The sequence below is a fragment of the Scyliorhinus canicula genome, chromosome 5 (assembly GCF_902713615.1).
Source record: "Scyliorhinus canicula chromosome 5, sScyCan1.1, whole genome shotgun sequence".
Taxonomy (NCBI): Eukaryota; Metazoa; Chordata; class Chondrichthyes; order Carcharhiniformes; family Scyliorhinidae; genus Scyliorhinus; species Scyliorhinus canicula.
Window position 1 is genome coordinate 148726226 of NC_052150.1, and position 24797 is coordinate 148751022.

General features: G+C 46.4%; 1 protein-coding gene and 1 long non-coding RNA gene across 2 annotated transcripts in view; one reads left to right on the top strand and one right to left on the bottom strand.

Moving 5' to 3' along the window:
• The window catches only part of LOC119966320 (E3 ubiquitin-protein ligase HECW1-like), a 664661-nt gene that overhangs the window by 221218 nt on the left and 418646 nt on the right, over window positions 1–24797 (bottom strand). The window contains 2 exon segments of the mRNA XM_038797802.1: window positions 1364–1443; window positions 24035–24185. Coding sequence (XP_038653730.1) covers window positions 1364–1443; window positions 24035–24185 — 231 coding nt within the window.
• Window positions 1–24797, top strand: part of LOC119966324 — a 182506-nt gene that overhangs the window by 107356 nt on the left and 50353 nt on the right. The gene's annotated exons all lie outside the window — the stretch shown is intronic.

Genomic DNA, 24797 nt, shown 5'->3' on the forward strand with positions numbered 1-24797 from the left:
GGGTGCACTACAACAACTCATCAAGGCTTCTTCGACAGCACTTTCCAAACAGTGTGACCTTTACCACCTGGAGGGACAAGGGTAGCAAAGCTCATGGAAACACCACACCCTCCAAGTCCCCCTTCAAATGACACAACATCCTGTCTTGGAAGTGTACCACCATTCCTTCACTGCCACTGGGTCCAAATTCTGGAACTCTCTCTATTAACATCATTGCAGGAGGACCAACATATGGATTGTAACATTTTGCGCAATGATTAGCACTGCTGCCTCACGGCACCGAGGTCCCAGGTTCGATCCCAGCTCCGGGACACTGTCCATGTGGAGTTTGCACATTCTCTCTGTGATGGTGTGGGTCTCACCCCCACAGCTGAAAAGGATGTGCAGGGTAGGTGAATTGGCCATGCTAAATTGTCCCTTAATTAGAAAAAAAGGATTGGGTACTCAAAATTTTAAAAAATATATGGACTGTAGCATTTCAAGAAGGTAGCTCCTCACTTATTGTCAAGGGCAGCTAAGGATGAGCTGGAAATACTGGCCTTGCCAGCAATGTCTACATCCCCTGAATGAATGAATAATGAAACTAAAATGGTGACGTTCCATGCAGGTTGCACTTACGTAAAAGATCAAAAATAAAAATGTGCTGTAAACGATACGCACTCTACCAGATAAAAGCTTTCATGGATCAAGCACTTGCCTCAGATGCCAACATAGTTTGATGTTTGGAGACCTAATTCCCTCGTGTATATGCATCAACACTTTAATATTTAACATTTTTGCAGATGAGCCCTTTGCTCTTTGTATCCAACACTTGTACCAATCAAGATTCAAACACATTAATCATCAGGACATATGTTACAGGATGTAAAATGGCTGAAACATCTGTGGTGACTGTAGGATGCAAGTGATTAATTCCAACTGCTGCAGTTTCAGGGCTGTCAGTGTGTACATTACCCCACATGAGGTACTAACAGAAACAAGCAGCTCATATTTCCCCTGTGATTTCTTTGATCTTTTATCCATTCAGTTCCAAACCTACGGTTGCACTATTTTTCTTTCTGATCCATCACTGACTTTCAGTAATTAATATGATTTCATTGACTTCTTCACATGATTATGGCTCACTTTTATAGAATAATGGTCTGGGACAAAAGTACTGTTGGCCATGTCAAATTATCAAACAAAAGACCACAACAGACGCAAACAAAGGATCTTGCGAGAATCCAACTGATGTTCCCAGGACATTTTAACTGTATTAATCATGTCTGAGGGAACAAAATATCTGAACGTTATGCTTGGAGCAATACCAAGGGTTTTCAAAGCTAGCTTTGCTGTTACAAATATATCTGATAACTTTACAAACCTGTATTTGATTGTGAGATCTCCTCAGTGACCTCGTCTTCAGACCTGTCTGTTGCAATTGTCCGTTGGATATTCTGATACCTGTTATCAAATCAGAATGAGAATGAAATGTGCAACGCCTAACTGAATGATGTGTTATATCATGGAATGAGACAAGAAATAATGTCATTACAGTAACAGTAAGACGTCTTACAACACCAGGTTAAAGTCCAACATGTTTGTTTCAAACACTAGCTTTCGGAGCACTGCTCCTTCCTCATTCACCTGAATAGTTAGGCCACACTTAGAGTATAGCGTTCAATTCTGGTCGCCACACTACCAGAAGGATGTGGAGGCTTTAGAGAGGGTGCAGAAGAGATTTACCAGGATTTACCAGGATATTGCCTGGTATGGAGGGCATTAGCTATGAGGAGCGGTTGAATAAACTCGGTTTGTTCTCACTGGAACGACGGAGGTTGAGGGGCATAGACAGAGTGGATAGTCAGAGGCTTTTCCCCAGGGTAGAGGGGTCAATTACTAGGGGACGTAGGTTTAAGGTGCGAGGGGCAAGGTTTAGAGTAGATGTACGAGGCAGGTTTTTTACACAGAGGGTAGTGGGTGCCTGGAACTCGCTGCCGGAAGAGGTGGTGGAAGCAGGAACGATAGTGACATTTAAGGGGCATCTTGACAAATACATGAATAGGATGGGAATAGAGGGATACGGAACCAGGAAGTGTAGAAGATTGTAGTTTAGTCGGGCAGCATGGTCGGCACGGGCTTGGAGGGCCGAAGGGCCTGTTCCTGTGCTGTACTTTTCTTTGTTCTTTGTTCTTTGTAGGTGGTTAGAACCACGCCATCGGCAGCTCAGCCGGCTGGGATCGGAGGATCACTGGGCGGGCCTCTGGCAATGGCCCTCCAGTCACGAGGAGTACTCCGCGATAATGCCGATTCTTGGGTCCTGGAGAATCGCCAGGCCCGATTTGGCGTGAAAATTGATTCTCCACACCACGATGCTGAAATTGCGTTCATCGCATGAAATCAGGACCGGTGCCAGTTCGGTGATTCTCCGCCCCCCGAAAAGTGGCATGTTCGGGGAGTATGCCGCACCAATTATCCACCACCTGAGGCCATTGCCTGTGGCCCACCCCACTATTCTCCGCCCCCGACTGGCCGCATGATCCCACCGTCCGTGATACCCATGTGGCAATGTGGCAGCTGCGGACTCAGTCCAGGGCTGCCACAGTCGGGGGGGGGGGGGGGGGCTGATCGGAGGACAGGGGGCTTCATTCGTGACTGTGTAGTATTTATTCTCTGATCCCTCCCAATGCAACTGTAGCCATCTGGGATGGCCACTTACAATAAGGAACAGGGAAGGTTGCAAAGCATAAGGGGAAAAATGGACAATGCAAGGTTTAGGCAGGCTCAGAGCCTGAATGTATAGTTGTGAGCGAGGAATCCAGACGGTATCGAAACCCTCAGCCGATTAGCATTTTGATTGCCCATCTCCGCCAGACAAAGGACTGATACTTGAATGACTGATACAACCCCAGACATTTTGGTGCCACTCCCTGTACTCGGGAAGCGTAAACAACAGGGTCAATGACCGCTAAGGATTTATTGGTTCGAATCGAACACAGTGATCAAGAATTAACCAATTAATGGGGTCCAAACTGAAGGACCGCCCAAAAGAGCACGAAAACCCCCAAAGACCACCATGTGTTCGGCCTCTCTTGGACCTGGCACTCCGGCAATGTCTACTTCCAAGTGCAGCCACCAGAAGCAAGTTAAAGTTCAACGCCCGCTACCAGACGGATGAGCCCAGCTGAGCAGCAGTTACTTCTACAGACCCAACAGATACAGATCCAAACAACGGCCACTGTTCCTCTGACCTAAGCCGGGTGCCTGAAGTTAAGTACAGGTTGTCATAGTTGATAGGTGTAGTTTAACTAGTAGTGTCTGTATTGCATGATTAATTGTGTGTGTAAATAAAGTACCCTTGATCTTGAACTAATTAACTGGTGTTTGGCTCTTTGATCGACATCCGCTTGAAGCTTGTGGTGGTATCATTTGATACCTGGCAACTCTGAGCAATATAACATCGATATCAGGAGAAAGAAGGGCAACCTCACTGACCGCCACATTTACAGTAGGTAAAAAAGGCAACACAACACAATCAGTAAGGGTAAATACCAACATCTCCCCCATGATAGTCCTCAATACCGGGACCCCACAAGGCTACGTACTTAGCCCCTTACTATACTCGCTATACACACATGACTGTGTGGTAAAATTTGGCTCCAGCTCCATCTACAAGTTTGCTGATGACTCAACCATAGTGGGTCAGATTTCAAACAACAATAAGTCAGAATACAGGAGGAAGATAGAGAACCTAGTGGTGTGGTGTAACAATCTCTCCCTCAACGTCAGCAAACTAAGGAGCTGGTCATTGACTTCAGGAAGCGAAGTATCGTACACACACTTGTCTGCACCAATGGTGTTAAGGCGGAGATGGTTAACAGCTTCAAAATCCTAGGAGTGCCCATCACCAACAATCTTTCCTGGTCCACCCACATGGACGCTATGACCAAGAAAGCACAACAGCTCCTATACTTCCTCAAGAAACAAACAAAATTTGGCATGTTCACATTGACTCTTACCAACTTTTACAGATGCACCATAGAAAGCATCCTATCTGGCTGTATCACAGCCTGCTATGGAAGCTGGGTCCAAGACCATAAGAAACTACACCGAGATATGAACACCGCCCAGTCCTTCACAGGAACCCACCTCCCTTCCATTGACTCTGTCTACACCTCCTGCTGCCCTGGGAAAGTTTTCAGCATAATCAAAGACTCCTCCCATCTGGGTTATTGTCTCTTCCAGCCTGTTCCATCAGGCAGGAGATACAAAAGTCTGAGAACACGCACTAACAGATTCAAAAACAGCTTCTTTCCCAACGTTACCAGACTCCGGAATGACCCTCTTATGAAAGGAACTGATCGCTCCATGCATCTCCTATACTGAATAGCATGACACTCCGTATGCTTCACCTGATATCTATGTCTATGTATTAACATTGTGTATTTATCGTATGACCTATGTTTTTTTATGTATGGCACGATCAGTCTGGTCTGAACGTAGAATAATGTTTTTCACTGTACCTCAGTACACGTGACAATAAATCTAACCTAATCTAATTCCAGCTCCTAGAATTCATGAATTTACCCGATTGTGTCATTATTGATATCTGGAATACAAATTGCATTTGTTGAACACTCAAGTCCTAAGACATTAACCCAGTAAGTTCTGGTGAATCTGTTTCGAAAAGACAGCCCTTGGATGTGTTTCAAAAAGGCAGCTCCTGGCAGAACAGTGTGCGTGTGTACTTTATATTGCAAACATCAAAATGTTGGGTGAGATCTTCCGCTGTTCACACTGGCGGGATCTTCCGGTTCTGCTGATGGCGTAACTCTGTGGCGGGTTTCCCAGCAGCATGGGGGGGATTCAGTGGGAAATCCTACTGACAGCGGTGGGGCCAGATTTTCCTGCCGCCGACCAATGGCAGGTCACCTGTCACCACTACTGGGAGGCCGAAGAATCTCGCCCAACATGTATTTTGTAGAATGGGATGAGGTGGTTGAGGCAGTGATATGAACTGAAAGAAACTCAGATCTCCTATTTACTCTAAATAAAGTGAAAGTGAGAATATGAACTTCCCCTCTTAGTCCAAGTATTTTTTTTTGTCTTCGCTGATTTCACCTAACACAGTTGAAATTCTGGTCATCTTTACCAAGGGGCCATTTGGTCATTGATCCCTGAGGCTGGATTTAAGATGAAATCTTCAGAAGTGAAAGGCAGTGAGAACCGACAATCCCTAAAGTACAGGATTTTCAAGAATTGAGTCCAAGTCATTCCCACCCACATTCAAGAGGATAAATAATGTTTTGCTGCACATTTCCTTTCATCTCCAGGGATCCAAGCTTAGATCAACCACACAGCCTTGCAATGAAGGCCACATGTCGCTTTGCAAGGAGACTGAGCCTCAGACGTTTGCCCTGAAATAAAGCATTTGTGTTCTCAAAACCTTAATACTTAAAGACCTGGTAAATAATTAAACCATTGCCAAGCTGTTGGGTAGCATCCATATCCTTTAGTTTTTCCCTTGAAGTTTTAAATAATGCATGCTCATAAGTTCTAATGTACGAGGGCACTGACGTAAGATGCACAGTTGGTGTTGAACCATGCTTTGGCATCCACCTGCGTTACTACTAATGGTTAATTAGCTTCCGAACAATTATCCCTCAGTAATTCCTTTAAAATAGCACTCCTAATGATATTGGCCAATATATGATTACCCAGTCTTTCTAGGGACTTTTGCTTATTTTCAGTGATTAGAGATTCATTGTAGCACATTATCTCGGCAGAGGTTATGGGAAATATGTGAATGAGATGATGTATCCACTTAACCAATCAGATTATGGGGCAGCACGGTAGCATGGTGGTTAGCATAAATGCTTCACAGCTCCAGGGTCCCAGGTTCGATTCCCAGCTGGGTCACTGTCTGTGCGGAGTCTGCACGCCCTCCCCGTGTGTGCGTGGGTTTCCTCCGGGTGCTCCAGTTTCCTCCCACAGTCCAAAGATGTGCGGGTTAGGTGGATTGGCCATGCTAAATTGCCCGTAGTGTCCTAAAAAGTAAGGTTAAGGGGGGGGTTGTTGGGGGTATAGGGTGGATACATGGGTTTGAGTAGGGTGATCATGGCTCGGCACAACATCGAGGGCCGAAGGGCCTGTTCTGTGCTGTACTGTTCTATGTTCTCTGTTCTATTGAAGAGTCCCGACTGAGGCACACAAAGACTAAAGCAAAAGATGGAAGTTAGAATAGTTAATTCATGTCCAAATATGTATGTCAAGTGCATGAAGAGAGGAAAGAAAGATGGCATTAGGAGAGAAATAAGAGACAGGTAAATTTGTTTAAAAAATTACAATTTTTAGATCTCTAACAAATTAAAATCTGAAGTAATAAGACTTGTAAAATATAATTTTCAGTGCTGAGGAAGTTGCTTGGAAGTAATTAAAACTGATCACACCATTAAAATATTACATCTACTTAAATGGACAAATCCTGTCTTTTTCTGGCAAGTTTGGTGTGTATTTGGCACAAAAATACAGCAACGTCTTGCAGTTTCTTATATTTCATCACCGAGTCCATCAATGAGAGACCGAAACTGCAAAACCTTCTGGAGGAGCAGGACAATTCAAACAACTTCCTGATTTTCACATTTAACTGTGCATGTATGATCATTAGAAGTTTTCCAATTTACACTGTAATAATTGTACTGCAAATTCTTAGCTATAATCAGTACTTTTGTACTGTTTGTTGAAATGTAGAGATGTACAGAACAAAATAAATGAAGAGTTAAAATAATTCTCTACAGCTCCTTTCTTTTGAAGAACGTGTTCACTTATTTTTGAGTTCTATATCGAACTGGCCACTTGGTCTGCTATATCTGATGTTCTCATCATATATCTGACTGAATTCTCACTAGGATTGAAAGCAAATGAGGATGATTCAATTTTCCCTAATTAAAACTGCTTGACAGAAAATTATGGAATATGTGCTATAACTTCCTGTGATGCAGTTCCATTGAGTGTCACTCCCCAGCGTGACCACAGGGGCAGGAAATTGCCTATTTTATATCTTGTAGGTTTACACATGCACGACTAACCTTGGGCGGAATTCTCCGCTCCCGCGAAAAATCGGGAAGGCCGTCGTGAACTCGGCCGAGTTTTACGACGGCCTCGGAGGCCGCTCCTCTCACCTTATTCACCCCCACCCTGGGGGCTAGGAGCAGCCCCCTGTAACTCTCGGCCGCCGGGCCTTGACGCTTGCGCAAGGCGACGCGCCGAGAATGACGCGGCCGGCGCGCCTAAGTGACGTCGGCCGTGCATGCGCAGGTTGGCTGGCTCCAACCCGCACATGCGCGGCTGACGTCACGACGGCTGGCGGCTCCAACCCGCGCATGCGCGGTTGCCGTCTTCCCCTCCGCTGCCCCGCAAGACGTGGCGGCTTGATCTTGTGGGGCGGCGGAGGGGAAAGAGTGCGTCCCTTTGAGACGCCGGCCCGACGATCGGTGGGCACCGATCGCGGGCCAGTCCCCTCCCGAGCACGGCCGTGGTGCCCACTCCCCTCTCCGCCCCCCACAAGCTTCAAACCAGCTTTTGGCGCCATGTTCACGACGGCAGCGACCAGGTGTGGTTGCCGCCGTCGTGAACCTGTCACGAACGGCAAGCCGCTCGGCCCATCCGGGTCGGAGAATTGCCGGTCGCCGTGATAAACGGCGAGCGCCGATTATTCCGAGCAGAGGGTGGGAGAATCGCCGGGGGCGCCAGGGGGGCGTGTCGTGAGTCGCCCAGCCCTCCCGCGATTCTCCCACCCGGCGTGGGGAGCAGAGAATCGTGCCCAATTTCTATAGGTCAGAAAACTCACTTTATACTCTAAGGCCCAGATTTCCATCCCTAGGTTGGGCTCCATGAGTCAATGGGTTTCTGGCTCGATGAATCTGACCTTCAAAAAATGGCAGCCCGGAGTTGGATTTTCTGTTTGAGGAAGGAGACAGGCTTAAATAAAAGTCAGGGTGGGCAACTCTGGAACAAATGTGGAGACTGCGGAGTGTGGAGGTGGACTGCACACAAAGCCTGCCTCTGTGCTCCATCAATGTATTTAAATAAATAAATATAAACAATAAAACAAAAAACATCGCTACAGCCATCAATCCCCTGACCTCCCCCACACACTCCTTACACCTCATCCATGTCAACCTATGCCACACCATGGCCTCTCACACCCATCTGCCAACTTAGCATGCCCCTCTACCCACCCTCATTACCCCCTATGCCAATTCCCCCACCCTTTGCCCTCACCCACTCCATGACAATTCATTTGGTATCCTTGGACAGTTTCTTTGACATTTCCTATGCAGCTTTGACAAGTTTGAAACTTTCTGGACAGTTTTGGCAGGCTTGACAGCTCTTTAACAACTCTGTGACAGCTGGGCCGTTCCTTGACAACCTGACAGTTCCAATGTGTTTGTGTGTAAAAATTGCACAATTATGATCCTTTTTAACAATTCCAAAGGATTCCTTATCAATCACAAAGGATTCCTTACCTCTCCCAAATGTTCCTGGGGCCCAATCCAAAGGGATATCTTGGGCTGGATTCTCCGACCCTGCGCCGGGGATCCGACTCCGGGGGGGGGGAGCCTCCACGGTGGCCTGCCCCGCGATCGGGGCCTACCGATCGGCGGGCAGGTCTATGTTCCTCCGCGCTGGCCCACTGTAGGTGTCCGGCATGTTGCGTCGGGGCTGGCGCGGAGACAGCAACCCACGTGCACGTGTGAACTCGCACGGCCGTGGTGCGCATGTGGGAACTCACGCTGGTCATGGTTACGCCCGTATTGGCAGCTGGAGAAGCGTGAGGCTCTCCAGGGCCGCGTTGGCCCCCTGTGCGGCACAGGATCGCTGATCCTAGGGGCCAGGTGACGCCGTCGTAAAATGCTCCGGCGTTTACAACGGAATCAATACTTAGCCCCAGGATCAGAGAATCCCACCCCTGATCTCTTCAAAGACAATCCAAATACATTCACCAATGTTAGATGAAAATCCAACTTCAGTGGACACAGCTGGAGATTTAAATGGCCAGCTGCCATCACAAATAGTGCATGCGTGATCCCTGGCCCAACTCCAGTTTCATCCCTGTGAAAATGAGAAAAGCCGGGTTTGGGGGCGAAACCTAGAAATTTCAGGATCTTTGCCATGACGGAGAAAATCCAAGTCTAAGTTAAACCAAAGTTTTATGATATTCGTTTATTAGCTACCATGCAAAGCATTAATTGTGCCAAAATGCCATCGGTGAAATTCTTCATTCCTGAGACTAAGTGCTGACACCGGGGCAGGATTCATGGAGTTACATGAAAGCAAAACCGGCGCCGCACCTGGACCGATTCAGCGACTGTTGAGGAGCGAGCACCAGAGCCACGTAGAACGCAATTGATTCCAATGAGAAACGGTGCGGGATTCGGCAGTTGCATGATTGACACTCAGAAGGCTGACAAGCTGCAGCCGCATATACACACTTCACTCCCCACACACACCATCCCAGCCAACAAGATGGCAGCGAGGAGATTGTTACTCTGTTTCATGGATGCCGAGCTGGAGACTATTCTGGATGCAGTGGAGGAGAGATAGGCCACTCTGTACCCCAGCCCAGGAAACAGGCTTCAGCCGTCACCATTCGCCGTGCCTGGGCGCAGGTGGCAGAGGCCATCAGTCCCGCGAGAAACACTATCCAGACCAGCCTGCAGGGCCAGATTAAATTGCATGACCTGCTCAGGGCAGCCAGGGTGAGTAGGTAGCTCTGTGCCCCTAGCACTAAACCCAGTCCCACACACTCATAACCCTGACAGCTAGGGACTTTTACACAGGCGACAGACTAGCGACATTAGAGGAACTGACAGAAAGGTTGTAACTGCTGAATGGGAACAAACTACTATATTTACAAATCAAAAACTTACTCCGCAAGGAGACATCATACCCACAGGCGCTGAGACACTCATTGATAGAGGAACTGTTGGATGTGAGCGACTTAGGTGGGGGGGGGGGGGGGGGGGGGGGGGTACTGCGGGGACCTATATGGACGACTGTTAGAGGAAGCACATTCCCTACTGGCTGAGTCATGGGAGAAATGGGAGGAAGAACTAGGGATAGAAATAGGCCAGGGACTCTGGAACGAAGCACTAAACATGGCCAACTCCACCTCCACATGCACAAGACTAAGATTAATGCAGTTGAAAGTAGTGCATGAGCGCACCTAACTAGAACCCGAATGAGCAGGTTCTTCTCAGAGGTGGAGGACAAATGTGAACGGTGCCAGGGATGCCTGACCAACCATACCCACATATTCTGATGCCCCAGACTTGTCGGGTTCTGGACAGCCTTCTTTGAGGCGATGTCCAAGGTTGTGGAGATGAGGGTGGAGCCAAGTCCAAAGGTGGCAGTCTTTGGGGTATTTGACCAGCCAAAACTATTCATGGTGAGGGGGGCCAGCGCCCTTGCCTCCCTAATCGCCCGCTGAAGAATCCTGCTCAGCTATCAATCACCCAACATTGCAGACTTGCTGTCTGACCTGTTAGAATTTTTCCAACTGGAGAAAATCAAATTCGCCATCTGGGGGTCAGAAGAGAGATTTCACAAGATGTGGAAGCCATTCACTAATTTGTTCCAGGACCTGTTGTGGCCAACAACCAATAGAGTGTGTGAGGGAGAGTGTGTGGGGGGTGGCCCGGGGGGGGGGGGGGGGGGGGGCGGGGGGGGGGGGGGGGGGGGGGGGGGGGGTGGAAACAGAAGAGCCATGGTTAGCAAATGTAAAATAAGGTGGGGGGGGGGGAGCAGAGAAGGAGGGGGGAGGGGGAAATCCACAAGAAAACCATGGGATGCAAGGGCCACAGAGGCATGGAAATAAACCCAAGGGCAAATAGATGACCAGAGGGCACAGCAACAAACAGTCAAGCATGAGCCAGGGCCAAGAGCAGGCAATGTAGCAGAGGCTGGCTGGCTGGCCAAATAAAGTACACAGCCACCAAAGAGAGGCAAAGCAGGCAACTGTAAATATGTACAGTGGATCTAGTCTGTTCGCACACGGGCAAACTTGTTTAACTCTTCTTCTTTATCAGTAATACTATTGTTCAATTTCCTTGTTTTCCTGTAACATGTATCTCCTCTGGTTCTTTTTCTGTATAAGCTAGAACCACATGCTGATTGCATTCTGTAAGATACTACTCCTGGGTATTGCACCCATAACTTAACGTTCGAGCTAGAAATAAGTAAATAGAAAACAAATTGTCAAATGTAAAATGTGAAAATCCAATAAAAACATTTTGAACAAAAAGAAACATGAGGTCAACTGGAAATGTCAGTGACAAGTGTTCTATTTGTTAATGTAGGTAATTTGATACTTTAACTATGATCAGCACAGTTACAGATAAACTTAATTGTTCAGAATTGGGCTTTGATATACTGACTTGAGTGAAATATTAGAATTTGAATTTCATGGAAAAAAAATACTGATTTTGAATTTGTTCAGGATCACTCAACCCTTAAAAAGCCATCTGGGTAGGTCCCAAGGGACAGAAAACACCAGCTTTTCTTGTGCATTTATACAGTCTGGAAATTATGTACTAATCTCCTGAGGAATTTTGAGACAGAAAGTACAAAAAGAAGTCTGGATCAGTTACAATGCACAGAGACTAAGATAATCATTAATAGTCTTTACATTCTGCAGATTATTCAAAGCAGAAACCATGGGATGCAGAAACGCATTCAATCATTCGGGTTAATGGGAGTTTCCACAATGGAGATTAAAGAACTTTGAGGTGGAATTCCACTGAGAAGACAGAAATGCCACAAATTCTATGTTTTGCAGTTCAACAGAGGAACTGGGGAGTGGAAAATATGAGAAGCCAAGAATTTTGTGCCGAATTAAACTAAAGCTTCAGTAAAATCTCTCAGCTTCGAGAAAAACTGACCAGATATGAAAAGTTATAGTTTTAACTGTGAAATAGTGCTTATTGTGCTAATGCTTTAATTTGGGATTATTATTAAAGTTGTGCTTTTGATGATAATGATTAATTATATTAACTCTGTGTTATTCTGTAGTTTAGAAGGATTTCACTCAAGCATTAGGAAAGACCTCACTTTGGGGGACCCGAGCATGCAGTAGTTAATTACAGTTGTGAAAGCAATTTTAGTATTGTTTCAATTGTAGTGAGATACTGAAGTGGAAACTGAGATAAGAACAGCAAATGCTCGAAAAACTCAACAGGTCTGGCAGCATCTGCGGAGAAACAAACAGAATTAACGTTTTGAGTCCATGTCTGCATCTGTAGTATTTTACTTTTATATTACTGAGGTGGAAGCTGTTTGTTTGTGCAGCTTGCACTGGTCTGTATTTCACTCATCTTGACCAGGAGGAAGGCTCGCAGGAATCGCTGATTAGTAACAATATCTATCCTCTTAAATTGGTTTTGTTGTTACAAAATATATCAGTCCTAAAGGTAAAAAGCCCAGAAATTACTGATTATGATACCAGGGGAAATAATGTTTGATGGACATGTATGTGATTATTTTGCTATGTTAGTGGAGGAATTAACCTATTTGAAATACATGGATTAATAATAATAATAATACCATTATTACCATTTCTGCAGGCAAAGAAATAGCATACGAATGCATTAAGCGGGCAGCACAGCGCCGAGGTCCCAGATTCGATCCCGGCTCTGGGTCACTGTCTGTGTGGAGTTTGCACATTCTCTCCGTGTTTGCGTGGGTTTCGCCCCCACAACCCAAAGATGTGCAGGTTAGGTGGATTGGCGACACTAAATTGCCCCTTAAATGGAAAAAATGAATTGGGTACTCTAAATTTTGTTTTAAATGAATGCATGAAGCATTTATTATCCAATGTTGCAACAAAATTTCCAGACTTAACCATTGTCTATCTCTTACCTAATTCTATAAAAAGAACTCAAGACTAATTTTGTAGTCATGCCTGTCATTACTTTGCATTTAACAATGACTACAAAATATTCATGTATAAAACGAATGACCTCATCTGAGGTGAACATTGTGAAGGTTCACCTTACATACGAGGTCATACCCACCCCCAAGTTTTATGGGTGAAGCAGTTTTGCCAGAGAAGGTGATTCCCGCATTTGCTTCAGATTTGTGCTTTCAAATTAGCCATTGCTGTTTTTTGTTGCTCTACTTCTCCAGCATAATGATATTTACCATACATTGTGGTGTATATGTCTACCCGGTGTATAAGGTGACCCCATGTTTCCAGCCCAGAAATCATATTCACAGTAATAATAATAATAATAATCTTTATTAGTGTCACAAGTAGGCTTACATTAACACTGCAATGATGTTATTGTGAAAATCCCCTAGTCACCACATTCCGGGGCCTGTTCGGTACACTGAGGGAGAATTCCGAATGCCCAATTCACCTAACAAGCACCAGCGGGATTCTCCCTTCCGGGGTCTCAGTCCCCACGCTGGCGGGAAAACCGGCGCCAATGACTCCGGCGTCAACGGGTCCCCAAGGTGAGAAATTCTCACCTGCATCGGGGGCTAGGTGGACGCCGGAGGGGTTGGCGCCGCTCCAGCTGGCGTCAAAGGGTCGGCGTGATCTCGCGCATGCGCGGAATCGCCGGCATGGTTCAGCACATGTGCAGACCCCCCCCAGGGTCGGATCCCCCTGCTCCCCCCCCCCCCCCCCCCCCCGAGGACAGCCCCCGCCGACTTACCTGCCAGGCTCCGCAGTGTGGGGCCATACGTAACCCACGCCAGCAGGACTGGCCAAAAACGGAGGGCCGCTTGGCCCATTGGGGCCCGGAGAATTACCGGGGGGCCGCTGCCAACGGCCCCCGGCCGGCGTAGCGTGAATCCTGCCCCTGCCCGAAAAACGGTGCCGCAGAGTATGGGATTCGCGCCACCACCCCTCCCCCACCCGCCCCAGGGATTCTCCAACCTGCCGGTGGGGGTCGGAAAATCCAGCCCCGAGTCTTTCAAGACTTGTGGGAGGAAACAGGTACACTCGGAGGAAACCCACGCAGACACAGGGAGAACATGCAGACTCCGCACAGACAATGACCCAAGCAGGAATTGAACCTTGGACCCTGGCGTTGTGAAGCAACAGTTCTAACCACTGTGCTGCCATGCTGCCCATAAGTAATTTCAGCCTCACTTTTTCACCCATATATGCATGTTTTACCAGCAACTGGGCACAAGATATAAAGTGGTTGTACATGCTGTGTTGTGAAGATGTGCAGGAGTTTAAGACAGGCCCAGTCTTTCCATCAGATGGCATTCCAAAATGGCAACCACCCACACGTTGCCACTCAACATATAAGTTGAATCCTGTTTTTGGAGGGATTTTTCGAGGCATCAGTGGTCGATTTATATCATGGCATCAAAGGTCAATGGTAAATTTCCCTTGCAACTCCCGACTTCAGTTCAAGTTCACACTGCTACCCCAATATCAGGGTAGATACAGAGAGATAAGAGATAAGGTGTAATTTTCCGACTTTGTTCTCCTGGTGGAAGGCTACACCAGCCAGGAGAAAGTTGTGTATATCATAGAATGTACAGTGCAGAAGGAGGTCATTGGGTCCATCGGGTCTGCACCCCCACTTCCAACCTATCCTCGTAACCCAGTAACCCCACACAACCTTTTTGGACGCTGAGGGCAATTTAGCATGGCCAATTCACCTAACCAAACCTGCACATCTTTGGACTGTGGGAGGAAAGCAGAGCACCCGGAGGAAACCCACGCAGACACAGGGAGAATGTGCAGACTCCGCACAGACAGTGACCCAAGCTGGGAATCGAAACTGGGACCCTGGAACTGTGAAGCAACTGTGCTAACCACTATGCTACCATGTATGCCACACATGATCTTCTGGCCATTTATATTAATGATTGAAAAATGACATGTGGTGATGCCCAATCAGCTCCTTTTTGCAGTGGGGAAAACCAATATGTAGGTGAGAATTGTGGTGAACAGATACACTGTAATAGAACATAGAACATAGAACAGTACAGCACAGAACAGGCCCTTCGGCCCTCAATGTTGTGCCGAGCCATGATCACCCTACTCAAACCCACGTATCCACCCTATACCCGTAACCCAACAACCCCCCCCTTAACCTTACTTTTATTAGGACACTACGGGCAATTTAGCATGGACAATCCACCTAACCCGCACATCTTTGGACTGTGGGAGGAAACCGGAGCACCCGGAGGAAACCCACGCACACAGGGGGAGGACGTGCAGACTCCACACAGACAGTGACCCAGCCGGGAATCGAACCTGGGACCCTGGAGCTGTGAAGCATTTATGCTAACCACCATGCTACCCTGCTGCCCGCACATGCTACCCTGCTGCCCGAATGTTAGCCTTCATGCAAGAACCTTTTCTTTTTGAGTGGAAACGTGCAAGACTGCACTTATTTGTCGGCTGTCTTAAATGTGACCAAATGCAGTTTCCCTAATTTTGTGATTCAAATAGGTCTGAGGCTGTGTGTGCCAGTGGTGTGGGGGCATATGTGCTGGTGGGGGAAGAAACAGGCTGTGCCAAGTTGCACACTCCAAGGCCCAGCCTTTAAATTACATATGCGCATGAAATCAGGCCTACCAACTGATTGGCTGCCAGGCTTAAATCTAGCCAGCCAACAGCATTAAAACACAAAAAGACAAGATCACAAGAGTTAGGAGCATGAGTACATTATACAGTCTATCAAGCCTGCTCTGCCATTAAAATGATCATGGCTGATTTCAACTCCACTTCCCTGCCTGCTTCCCACATCCACTGATTCCCTGAGGGAATCAAAACCAAAAGGTTGTCTATACAAGCCTTAAATATACTCATCAATGGAACACCCATAGCCTTCTGGGGTAGACAACTCCAAAGATTCAAAACCCTTTGAGTGAATAAATTTCTCCTCATCTCAGTCCAAAATGATCAGCCCTTTATCCTGACACTGTACCTGTGTTTTAGATTTCCCAGTCAGGGTGGATAACCTCTCAATCTGTACCCTATCAAGCTCCTTCAGAACCTCCTGAATGTCTCTGCTAACTATGTGTTCTTTGCACAAGTACACCCAAGTCTCCACAAACATTTTCGGACGGGATTCCCCGCAATCGGCGCGATGGCCCGACGCCGGCGTCAAGAATGGCGCGAACCACTCCGGCGTCGGGCCGACCGGACGTAGCGGAATTCTCCGCACTTGCGGGGTCTAGGTGGACACCGGAAGGATTGGAGCAGCGTCAGCCGGAGCCGAAGGGACTGCGCTAGTCCGCGCATGTGCCATAGAGCCAGCGTGTTCCCGTGCATGCGCGGAAACGCTAGCGTATTCTGGCACATGCGCAGGGGGGTGTCTTCTCCGTGCCAGACATGGCGGAGCCCTACAGGGGTCGACGCGGAACGAAGAAGTGCCCCCACGGCACAGACCCGCCCGCAGATCGGTGGGGCCCCCAGGTGAGCCCGGCCACCGTGGGGGCTACCCGGGGTCGGATCCCCTGCGCCCCCCCCCGCGGACCGCCCCAGGCAACTTACCTGCCAGGTCCCACCGTGTGGAACCATGTCTAATCCACGCCGGCGGGACAGGCCAAAAACGGGGCCGGAGAATTGCCGTGGGGAGGCCACTGCCAACGGCCACCAACCGGCATGGCGTGAACCCCGCCCCTCCCGAAAACCGGCGCCGGAGAAAACGGCAGCCGGCGTCGGGCCAGGATTTGTGCCCCCCCCCCAGGAATTCTCCGATGTGGTCGAGGAATCCCGCCCTACAAGTTTCTTGTGTTTTGAAACATGTTCTGCTTTTCTATTTTTATGACCAAACTGAATATCCTGGCTCTGAAAGCAACGCATGGCTGCAAGTAATAACTTGGATTAAAATTAATTATTTGGCTCACAAAGCCCTCACCATTTTGCTGCATGGGATCTTGAAAAGTGTGTGAGGGAGGGGTGGTTGTACAGATCAATAGTACGAAAAGGAGGCAGCACAGGTCAATGCAGTCTCCCTGCTTCAGCGGAACTGGGATCAATCATCGGCAGAAATCTTCAAGCATTCATATAGGTGCCAAGTAACTAAAGTTTCCTTTTACAGACATACAGGTTGAGTATCCCTTATCCAAAACTCCAAATACCAAACAAATCCGAAATCCGCAGGGTTTTTTCAAGCACCAAAATGACGTCACGAGTCCCCGGGCGATGTGCAGGTCCCAATGCACCGCACATGCGCAAGTCCTAACATGCCACACATGCACACGCCGCACATGCCCAGTTCCCAACTCGCGATGTACATGCGGAGTTCCCAACGGGCCATACATGCCCAGTTCCTGACGCGCTGTACATGCGAAGTTCCCAATGCGCGCCACACATGCGCAGTTCCCAACACACCGCAGATGCACATTATCTTCTGAAATCTGAAAAATTCCAAAATCCGATACACACTGAGCCCCAGGCATTTCAGATAAGTTATGCTTAACCTGTACTACTTCATTCTCCATGGGAGGATGGTGCACAGAATAGAGTAACGTACTAATCGTCAGGTTAGGATCTTTATTTACAGGTTCAAAGATAAACATGATGTGGAGATGCCGGCGTTGGACTGGGGTGGGCACAGTAAGAAGTCTTACAACACCAGGTTAAAATCTAATAGGTTTGTTTGGAATTTCTAGCTTTCAGAGCATAGCTCCTTCGTCAGGTGAGTCCACGGCACCCGCAGTGTGTGAAACACGTGGTTATTCAACACGCCTTGCTTTGAATAAGGGGCCTAAACGGGGAACGCACGGCCAAGGCCACACATCGCCTCATTTTTTACAATGGGGAGCTCCGCTAGCCGCAACTTCCTGTTGTAGCAAAAGATGCCATTTTTAAAATGGTGTCCTGATCTCCGAGGCCCTAAAAAGAATGCCCATCCTCACCCCCCCAGCCCAACGCAACAAGGTAGTGCCAGGCTGACAACCACGTGGCCCTGTCAGGCTGCTAGACTGGCATTGCCAGGGTACCCAGTTGGCACCAGTATTGCCAGGGTACCACCCTGCACTGGCTTGCAGCTGGGGCCTCTGATCCCCTTGGAGACCCCCACGAGTGCTGTTCTGTCTGGTCTCCGTTTGTGAGGATCAGCACCAAACAGCACTTCCCCTAGGTCCCCGAGGTGAAAGGATTGAATCCCAAAGCCTCAGGCTGTTGTAGACATTATAGTAAGGCTTACTGCCTCGCTCAACTATGCAGATTTGCTAAAAAGTTATCCCGCTCACTGTAGATGGGATTCCCCTTGTAATGCCTCATGAGATTGCGTTGAATCTCGCGATGCTTTGCGAGCCGGGTAGATTCCTGGAGCAGGTTATCCCGGCTTTCACCTCACATGCTACGCCGCGGAGAGATGCTTTTCCGCGCAGCGTGGCCGGAGCTGAAAGTGACTGACCTGCTGGATTGTACGTGGACTGAGCTGATGCCCATCTATTTAACTACCAACTACACTGGCTTGAGTGAGTGTGTTCAGATTCAGCTGACTTAGCTTCTATACCACTGTTACAGATTGTCACAGTAAAGTGCTTACTGGGTCAATGAAAATTTGAAAACAGGTGAAAATAGTTGAATTCATGGAATGCATCACAAGGCTAGGAATATACGACAGTATTTGAGCACCCTTAGTTTATACTTTGAAGGAATAGAATGGACATGCAATTCAGAATAATAATATATTAAAACTTTTAAGTGAAAGTGAAGATGTTCAGAATCTGAATAAGACATCAGTGCGGAAAAGCAATATTACCAGTGAAGATTGGCACAGAAATGTAAAACAGGATAACAAATCTCCTGGCTCCCAACAAGGCAAAAGATATGCCATTCAAAATAGTTATCACAAGGTTTGAGTAACATTTCAATCCTAAACCACCGGAGCTGGCAGAAAGCTACATATGTGGAACCGGAAACCAGAAAAATAAAACGGTTGTGAGTACCTTTTGACATTTAAGAATTTATGGTACATTCTTAGAAGGTGCATTACAAGACAGATCTGCATGTGGATTGTTTGATGAAAGAATCCAGCTGAAGTTATTAAGAGCATAAAATCTTACATTTGAGCTAGTGCATATGATTGCTTTTATCATGGTGATGGCATCAAAGAATGCTGGAGAACTTTACTCTGAGAGAGAATAGTACTGCTGTTGACTGTCTGAGAGAGTCTGTCAAGTCTACAGTGGAGAGACCTGATCAGAAGTGTGCTGCTGATACCAGTTTAGTGACTTGTTATCGCTATAACAACAACCACACGGCATGTCTGCACAGAAATTCCAAATAGATACGGCTACAGATGATTCTATCGTAAGTAGAGACATGCACAAGAACAAATTCAGTAATGTAATTCTAATGACAAGTTCAGTTCAGTTGAAAGAGTTCAGTTAAGTTGAGAATCTACACTGATGGAGGTGTAGCAGAAGTGTGCAGAAATGGAACAATGTGTTCACTGTGTAAGAGAGACTACCGATTTTCCAAGGGTGACAAGAACACGATTTGGGAGAGTCATGAAACCTCCAGACCAATTCAACCAATGGAGTACGAAATTTGGTTTTGGGGGAGGGGCTTATTCATTTACAGGATGTGGATGTCGCTGGTTAGGCCAGCATTTTTTGCCCATCCCTAGTTGCCCTTCAGAAGGTGGTGGTGACTTATCTTCTTGAACCGCAGTTCTTGAGGTGCAGCTGCACCCAGTGTGCTGTTAGGGAAGGAATTCCAGGATTTTGACCCAGTGACAGTGAAGGAACGCCGATACATTTCCAAGTCAGGGTGGTGAGTGACTTGGAGGAGAACCTCCAGCTGGTGGGGTTACCAGGTATCTGCTGCTCTTGTCCTTCTAGATCAGTGGTTCTCAACCGGGGTCCACATGGACCCTGGGGGTCCCTGTAACATTACTGGGGGTCCACACAAAAAAAATACCGAATTGGGGGTCCACGATGATATTTTAGTGGTCCATAGAGCAATTCTACTTCAGAACAATTGTTATTACTGAGAATCAAGTAGAAGAAAAAAATGTTTGTTTTCATGATGAATATTCACCTTTCTCTCTCTCTCTCTCTCTCGCACTGACAAAGGTCAAAGAGAGATTATAATCCATACCGGTTGATGACAAATGGATTTATTGTGCTTTAATGCCAGTTGTTGTTGAAGATTGCCCGGGCTATTGTCCCCTAGGAACAGCCCGGAGGACCTTTAATGACAGAAGCAGCTTATTAAATACCCACGGTTGACCTGACGCTCATGCCACGTTTCTCCTTGACAAGTTTAATGAATGATTTAACACAGTAATCACTAGAAACTGTGTATATTTGATATGAATTGGTTATTTTTAGAGTAATTTAATTCAATTTAGTCAGTAAAAAGTTTTTTTCATTACTTTTCATATTAGAATAAGTTTGGAAACGTACGAAAATACCGCTAATCTGTAAGGTAAGGTAGATGGACTTTAGCACCACGCATATAAGAAGCTTTTTTTTTCTGTGGAATGGCTATGGGTGTCCACAAAAAAAAATTAAGAGGAAAAGGGGTCCATGGGTTAAAAAAGGTTGAGAACTCCTGTTCTAGATGGAAGTGGTCGTGGGTTTGAAAGGTGCTGTCTAAGGGATCTTGGTGAGTTACTGCAGTGCATCTTGTAGATGGTGCACACGACTGCCAGTGTTCGTTGGTGGTGGAGGGTTTGACTGTTCGTAGAAGGGGGAGCAATCAAGCGGGCTGCTTTGTCCCTGATGGTGTGGAACTTCTCGAGTGTTGTTGGTGCTGCATTCATCCAGACAAGTGGAGAGTATTCCATTACACTCCTGACTGTGCCTTGTGGATGACGAACAGGTGGTGAGTCACTCCTCGTAGAATTCCTAGCCTTTGACCTGCCCTGGTAGCCACAGTATTAATGTAGCTAGTCCAGTTCAGTTTCTGATCAATGGTAAGCCCCAGGATGTTGATTGTGGGGGATTCAGTGATGGTAATAATAATAATAATAATAATTGCTTGTTGTCACAAGTAGGCTTCAATGAAGTTACTGTGAAAAGCTCCTAGTCGCCACATTCCATGCCTGTTTGGGGAGGCTGGTGCTGCCTAGTGCTACCCACGCTTCTGGCCTTGTTCTGCATTACAAGCCAGCTGTTTAGCCCACTGTGCTAAACCAGCCTCAATGCCATTGAATGTCAATGGTCGATGGTTAGATCCTCTCTTATAGGAGATTGTCATTGCCCGGCACTTGTGTGGCGCGAATGTAACTTGCCACTTGTCAGTCCAAGCCTAGATATTGTCCAGGCCTTGCTGCAATTGGACATGGACTGCTTCATTATCTGAGGAGTTGTGGATGGTGCTGAACATTGTGCAGTCGCTCGCAAACATCCCCACTTCTGACCTTATGATGGAAGGGAGGTCATTGATGAAGCAGCTGAAGATGGTTGGACCCTGAGGATTTCCTGGTGTCGGTGTTACAATCCCAGCTGATGTTAATGCTGGACAAGTCAGATCTCAGACTAAAACCTGGATTGATAAATCCTAACTATTTATTTTGAAACTGTGGAGGAAAGTTACTGAATAAATTCACAGTGGCCTGCTGATGAACTTTAAACACAAAATATATAATAGCTATTAAACAAGAAATATAAACTATATTACACCAGACAAAGATTGGAAAGATCTTAATGCCACACAAGAACATTATTCATATTACAGTATTCCTTTACTCCAGAAATATCTTTATAGACACATATAAATTGGTACTGATAAACAATTTACAATAACTATTTACTACTCTGCCATTCAGGATAAGTATGAGGAAATTGTGCAATTACAAACAAACTGTGGTCAGGCCCCTGCAAACTGCAAAGTAAATGGCAGATGCAAATAAAGCAAATTCCATGGGTTTCTTAACAAACTGCCCAGACGTTTGTATTGCTATAAGCCAATCAGTCTCATAGAAACTTGTCTTTCTCACAAGGGTTTCCAATCTCTATATTTGAAGATCTTGCACTGGAATTCCCTCCAAAGGTCACTCCCACTCAGATGGCTTCATCAGGTCCAGGGTTTCAATTTTGCCTCCTGAGACACCTTTCCTCTGGATATCTGAGTACAATCAAGCTTCACATTCCAAGCACACTTTCAGATCTTTGGCCATGGCAAGCAGAATATCATTGCTCCTTGAACCCAAAGTAAGGAGCCACCAACTTTTGTCTGCTTCCTTGGATCTTCAGGACTTCCCTCAAGCCCACTTTGCTTCAGGTCTACTCGCTGCAGCTCCGTCTTTAATTCAGAATCCATCTCTCTACTTTACTTATTGGGACATATTTCTGATCCCTATCTCTGTCCTTTACCTGGGACTTCTTTTGCTGGGACCTCTTTCTGATCCCTGTTTGGGACTTTCTTCTGGGACCTTCACCAGATCACCTCCCAGTTTCCTGCTCTTTGAGCCACTTTCCTCAGTTATGCACTCTGGTTCAGGTCACCGTACCTGCTTTTCATGTTTTTTCTCTTCCTCTCTCTCTATGAAGGCGTGGAGGGCCAGTTCCCAGTTCCAAGAATGTAAAAAGAACTAACATGCGCATGTGTCGTCATTTCATGGCCAGCACTGCACAGAAAGCCCTAAGCTCTGACCTCTGGTCTGAGTAAGACTTATGCAGCAAAATGGTTCCATAATTTTTCAGGCTCTGACTGAAATCTGGTGCGTGGCTCTATCCAGCTGCATACCTGAGTTTTGAGTCCATTTTGAGCCATTTTGTGAAAGAATCCAGTGGGCTTGGAGGGATGGGGCCTGATAGAGCTGGCAAGACCGGCTCCACGAAGATCCTTTAAAAGGGCGCCCTGATCAGCACAGAACAAAACCTCCCCAACAGATCCGCATGGACACAGGGGACCCCCCAACACCAGCAGCAGGGCTCTCCCCCTACTAACATCAGCATCGGTCTCTCTCCACCCACCACCACCACCAGCATCGGATTTCTCACCTTGCATCCCCTCACCGCTACCACCACTATCTGGAGCTCTCAATAACCCTCCTCGCCTTCCAACACCATCTGCATTAGGGCTCTCACACACTATTGGCATTAAAAATTTGAGAACAATTCTATCGTTGCTGTATTTGAAAAATTAGGAGATGATTTGGAGAGAGCAGAGTTGATATGCTTCAACCAATTTTAATATATCAATTTTATACGTGTTCTTGCTTCTCTGATCACAGCTCTGTGCTGACCTATTTCGATGATTTCAGTTCCCATTGTGTTTACTAGCTGGGAATAATGACAAACATTTTCACAGTTGTTTCACTGAACACACGTTGCAATTCCCAGTTGAAATCCCAGGAGACAGCCAAAGCCAAGGCAAGAGATCAGGGGAATTATACCCCTGTGTGAATAACATGTTGCCATGGACCCACAGCTTCAGATTAAGCCAATTCTTAAATAATGTTTTCATTGAGATGTTGAAACTGACAATCCTGAATAGAGACCCACTATTCAATTAGTACATCTCACTTGTGGCCTGCCTCCTGCTCACATGTAGCCTTCATGCATCGTCTCTGAGTATTTACATGCTGCTCGGCTACCAAATACTGTCAGATCTGGAATTCAATTCTGTTCCCTCCCCTACTCTTGCGCCCCAGTAAAAGTGAGTGGTTGGTATTGGGAGGCAGTTGACTGCAATTTCGGCAAAACAAGTTACATTGCTAAGTAGAAACCACAGAATCTTTCATCATAATTTATCTGGCAGCAATTTTGCTCTTCCTGTGAGAAGTACCTAAACTGTGTTTAAAACATTAAGTGGTAATGTTTGGGCGTAGAATTCATCACTCTGGTGCATTTGAGTGACCAGTAAACCAAATGCTGCTTGCCCTCGAAAATCATTAATGATTACAACTGCTCGTGAAAGAAGCCATTGCCATAAATAGGTAGACACAGTTTTTTGACTAAATTTACAATAAATACTCAAATTCAGTCATATGAAAAGAATGAAAGACTGTCCAGTTACATATTTTTCCCTTAAAATATTCATAGTTCCACTGCCCATTTAGATGGGTTGATACCTTTTGCCAATGTCCTAATTGAATGTCTCACGTACCTTCGGTTAAGTTGTTCCATTTGCTGGATGGAGTTGGACCGGCGCAAACCATCAAGTGTAGCAGCCGTCGTGGGTCGCTGCCATGTTGTTGTACGGTTTACATGATCCACATAAAAAACTCTCCCATGACTATCAATCCGTGCTTCCCAGTCTGGAATTCAACAACGCATATTGTTAGCTTCCAACTATGGAAATCTATGAAAAATAAAACCAAAGATGAAATAACCAAATGTGTCATTTTGTAAAAATCTAGTCAGGTTGTAAATGTTGATTGTGCAAGAAGTAATATTGAAAAATCTCAGAGGGCAAATACAGTGATTGTAGGAAAAAGAGCATTTTTAATAGGAGAGAAGTAATCAAACTTGAGTCCATATTGTCCAATCGCTTTATTTTAATTATAGTAATAGCCCATGAACAAATTATTGCCAGTGTTAAAACTATGCTGCTTAAAAGAATCTAGGCTCTCTTTTGACTAAGTTAATTTGATAGTGAGGAAAGGTTTTAAATGGACAGAATTCAACAACTGGGGCCAGGAAGCTCACTGAAGATACACTTTCTCATGACTATGTTATTGACTTTGAGTTGTTTATTCCATTTCCCCCTTACTCCATTGTTGTGATGATGTCCTTTAGGAGATAAAGCATAGGTGAACAAATCATTGGGCGGGATTCTCCAACCCCCCGCCTGGTCAGAGAATCGGCGGGGGGTGGCATGAGTCCCACCCCGCCGTTCCAACGCTGGCTGCCAAATTCTACGGCGCCGT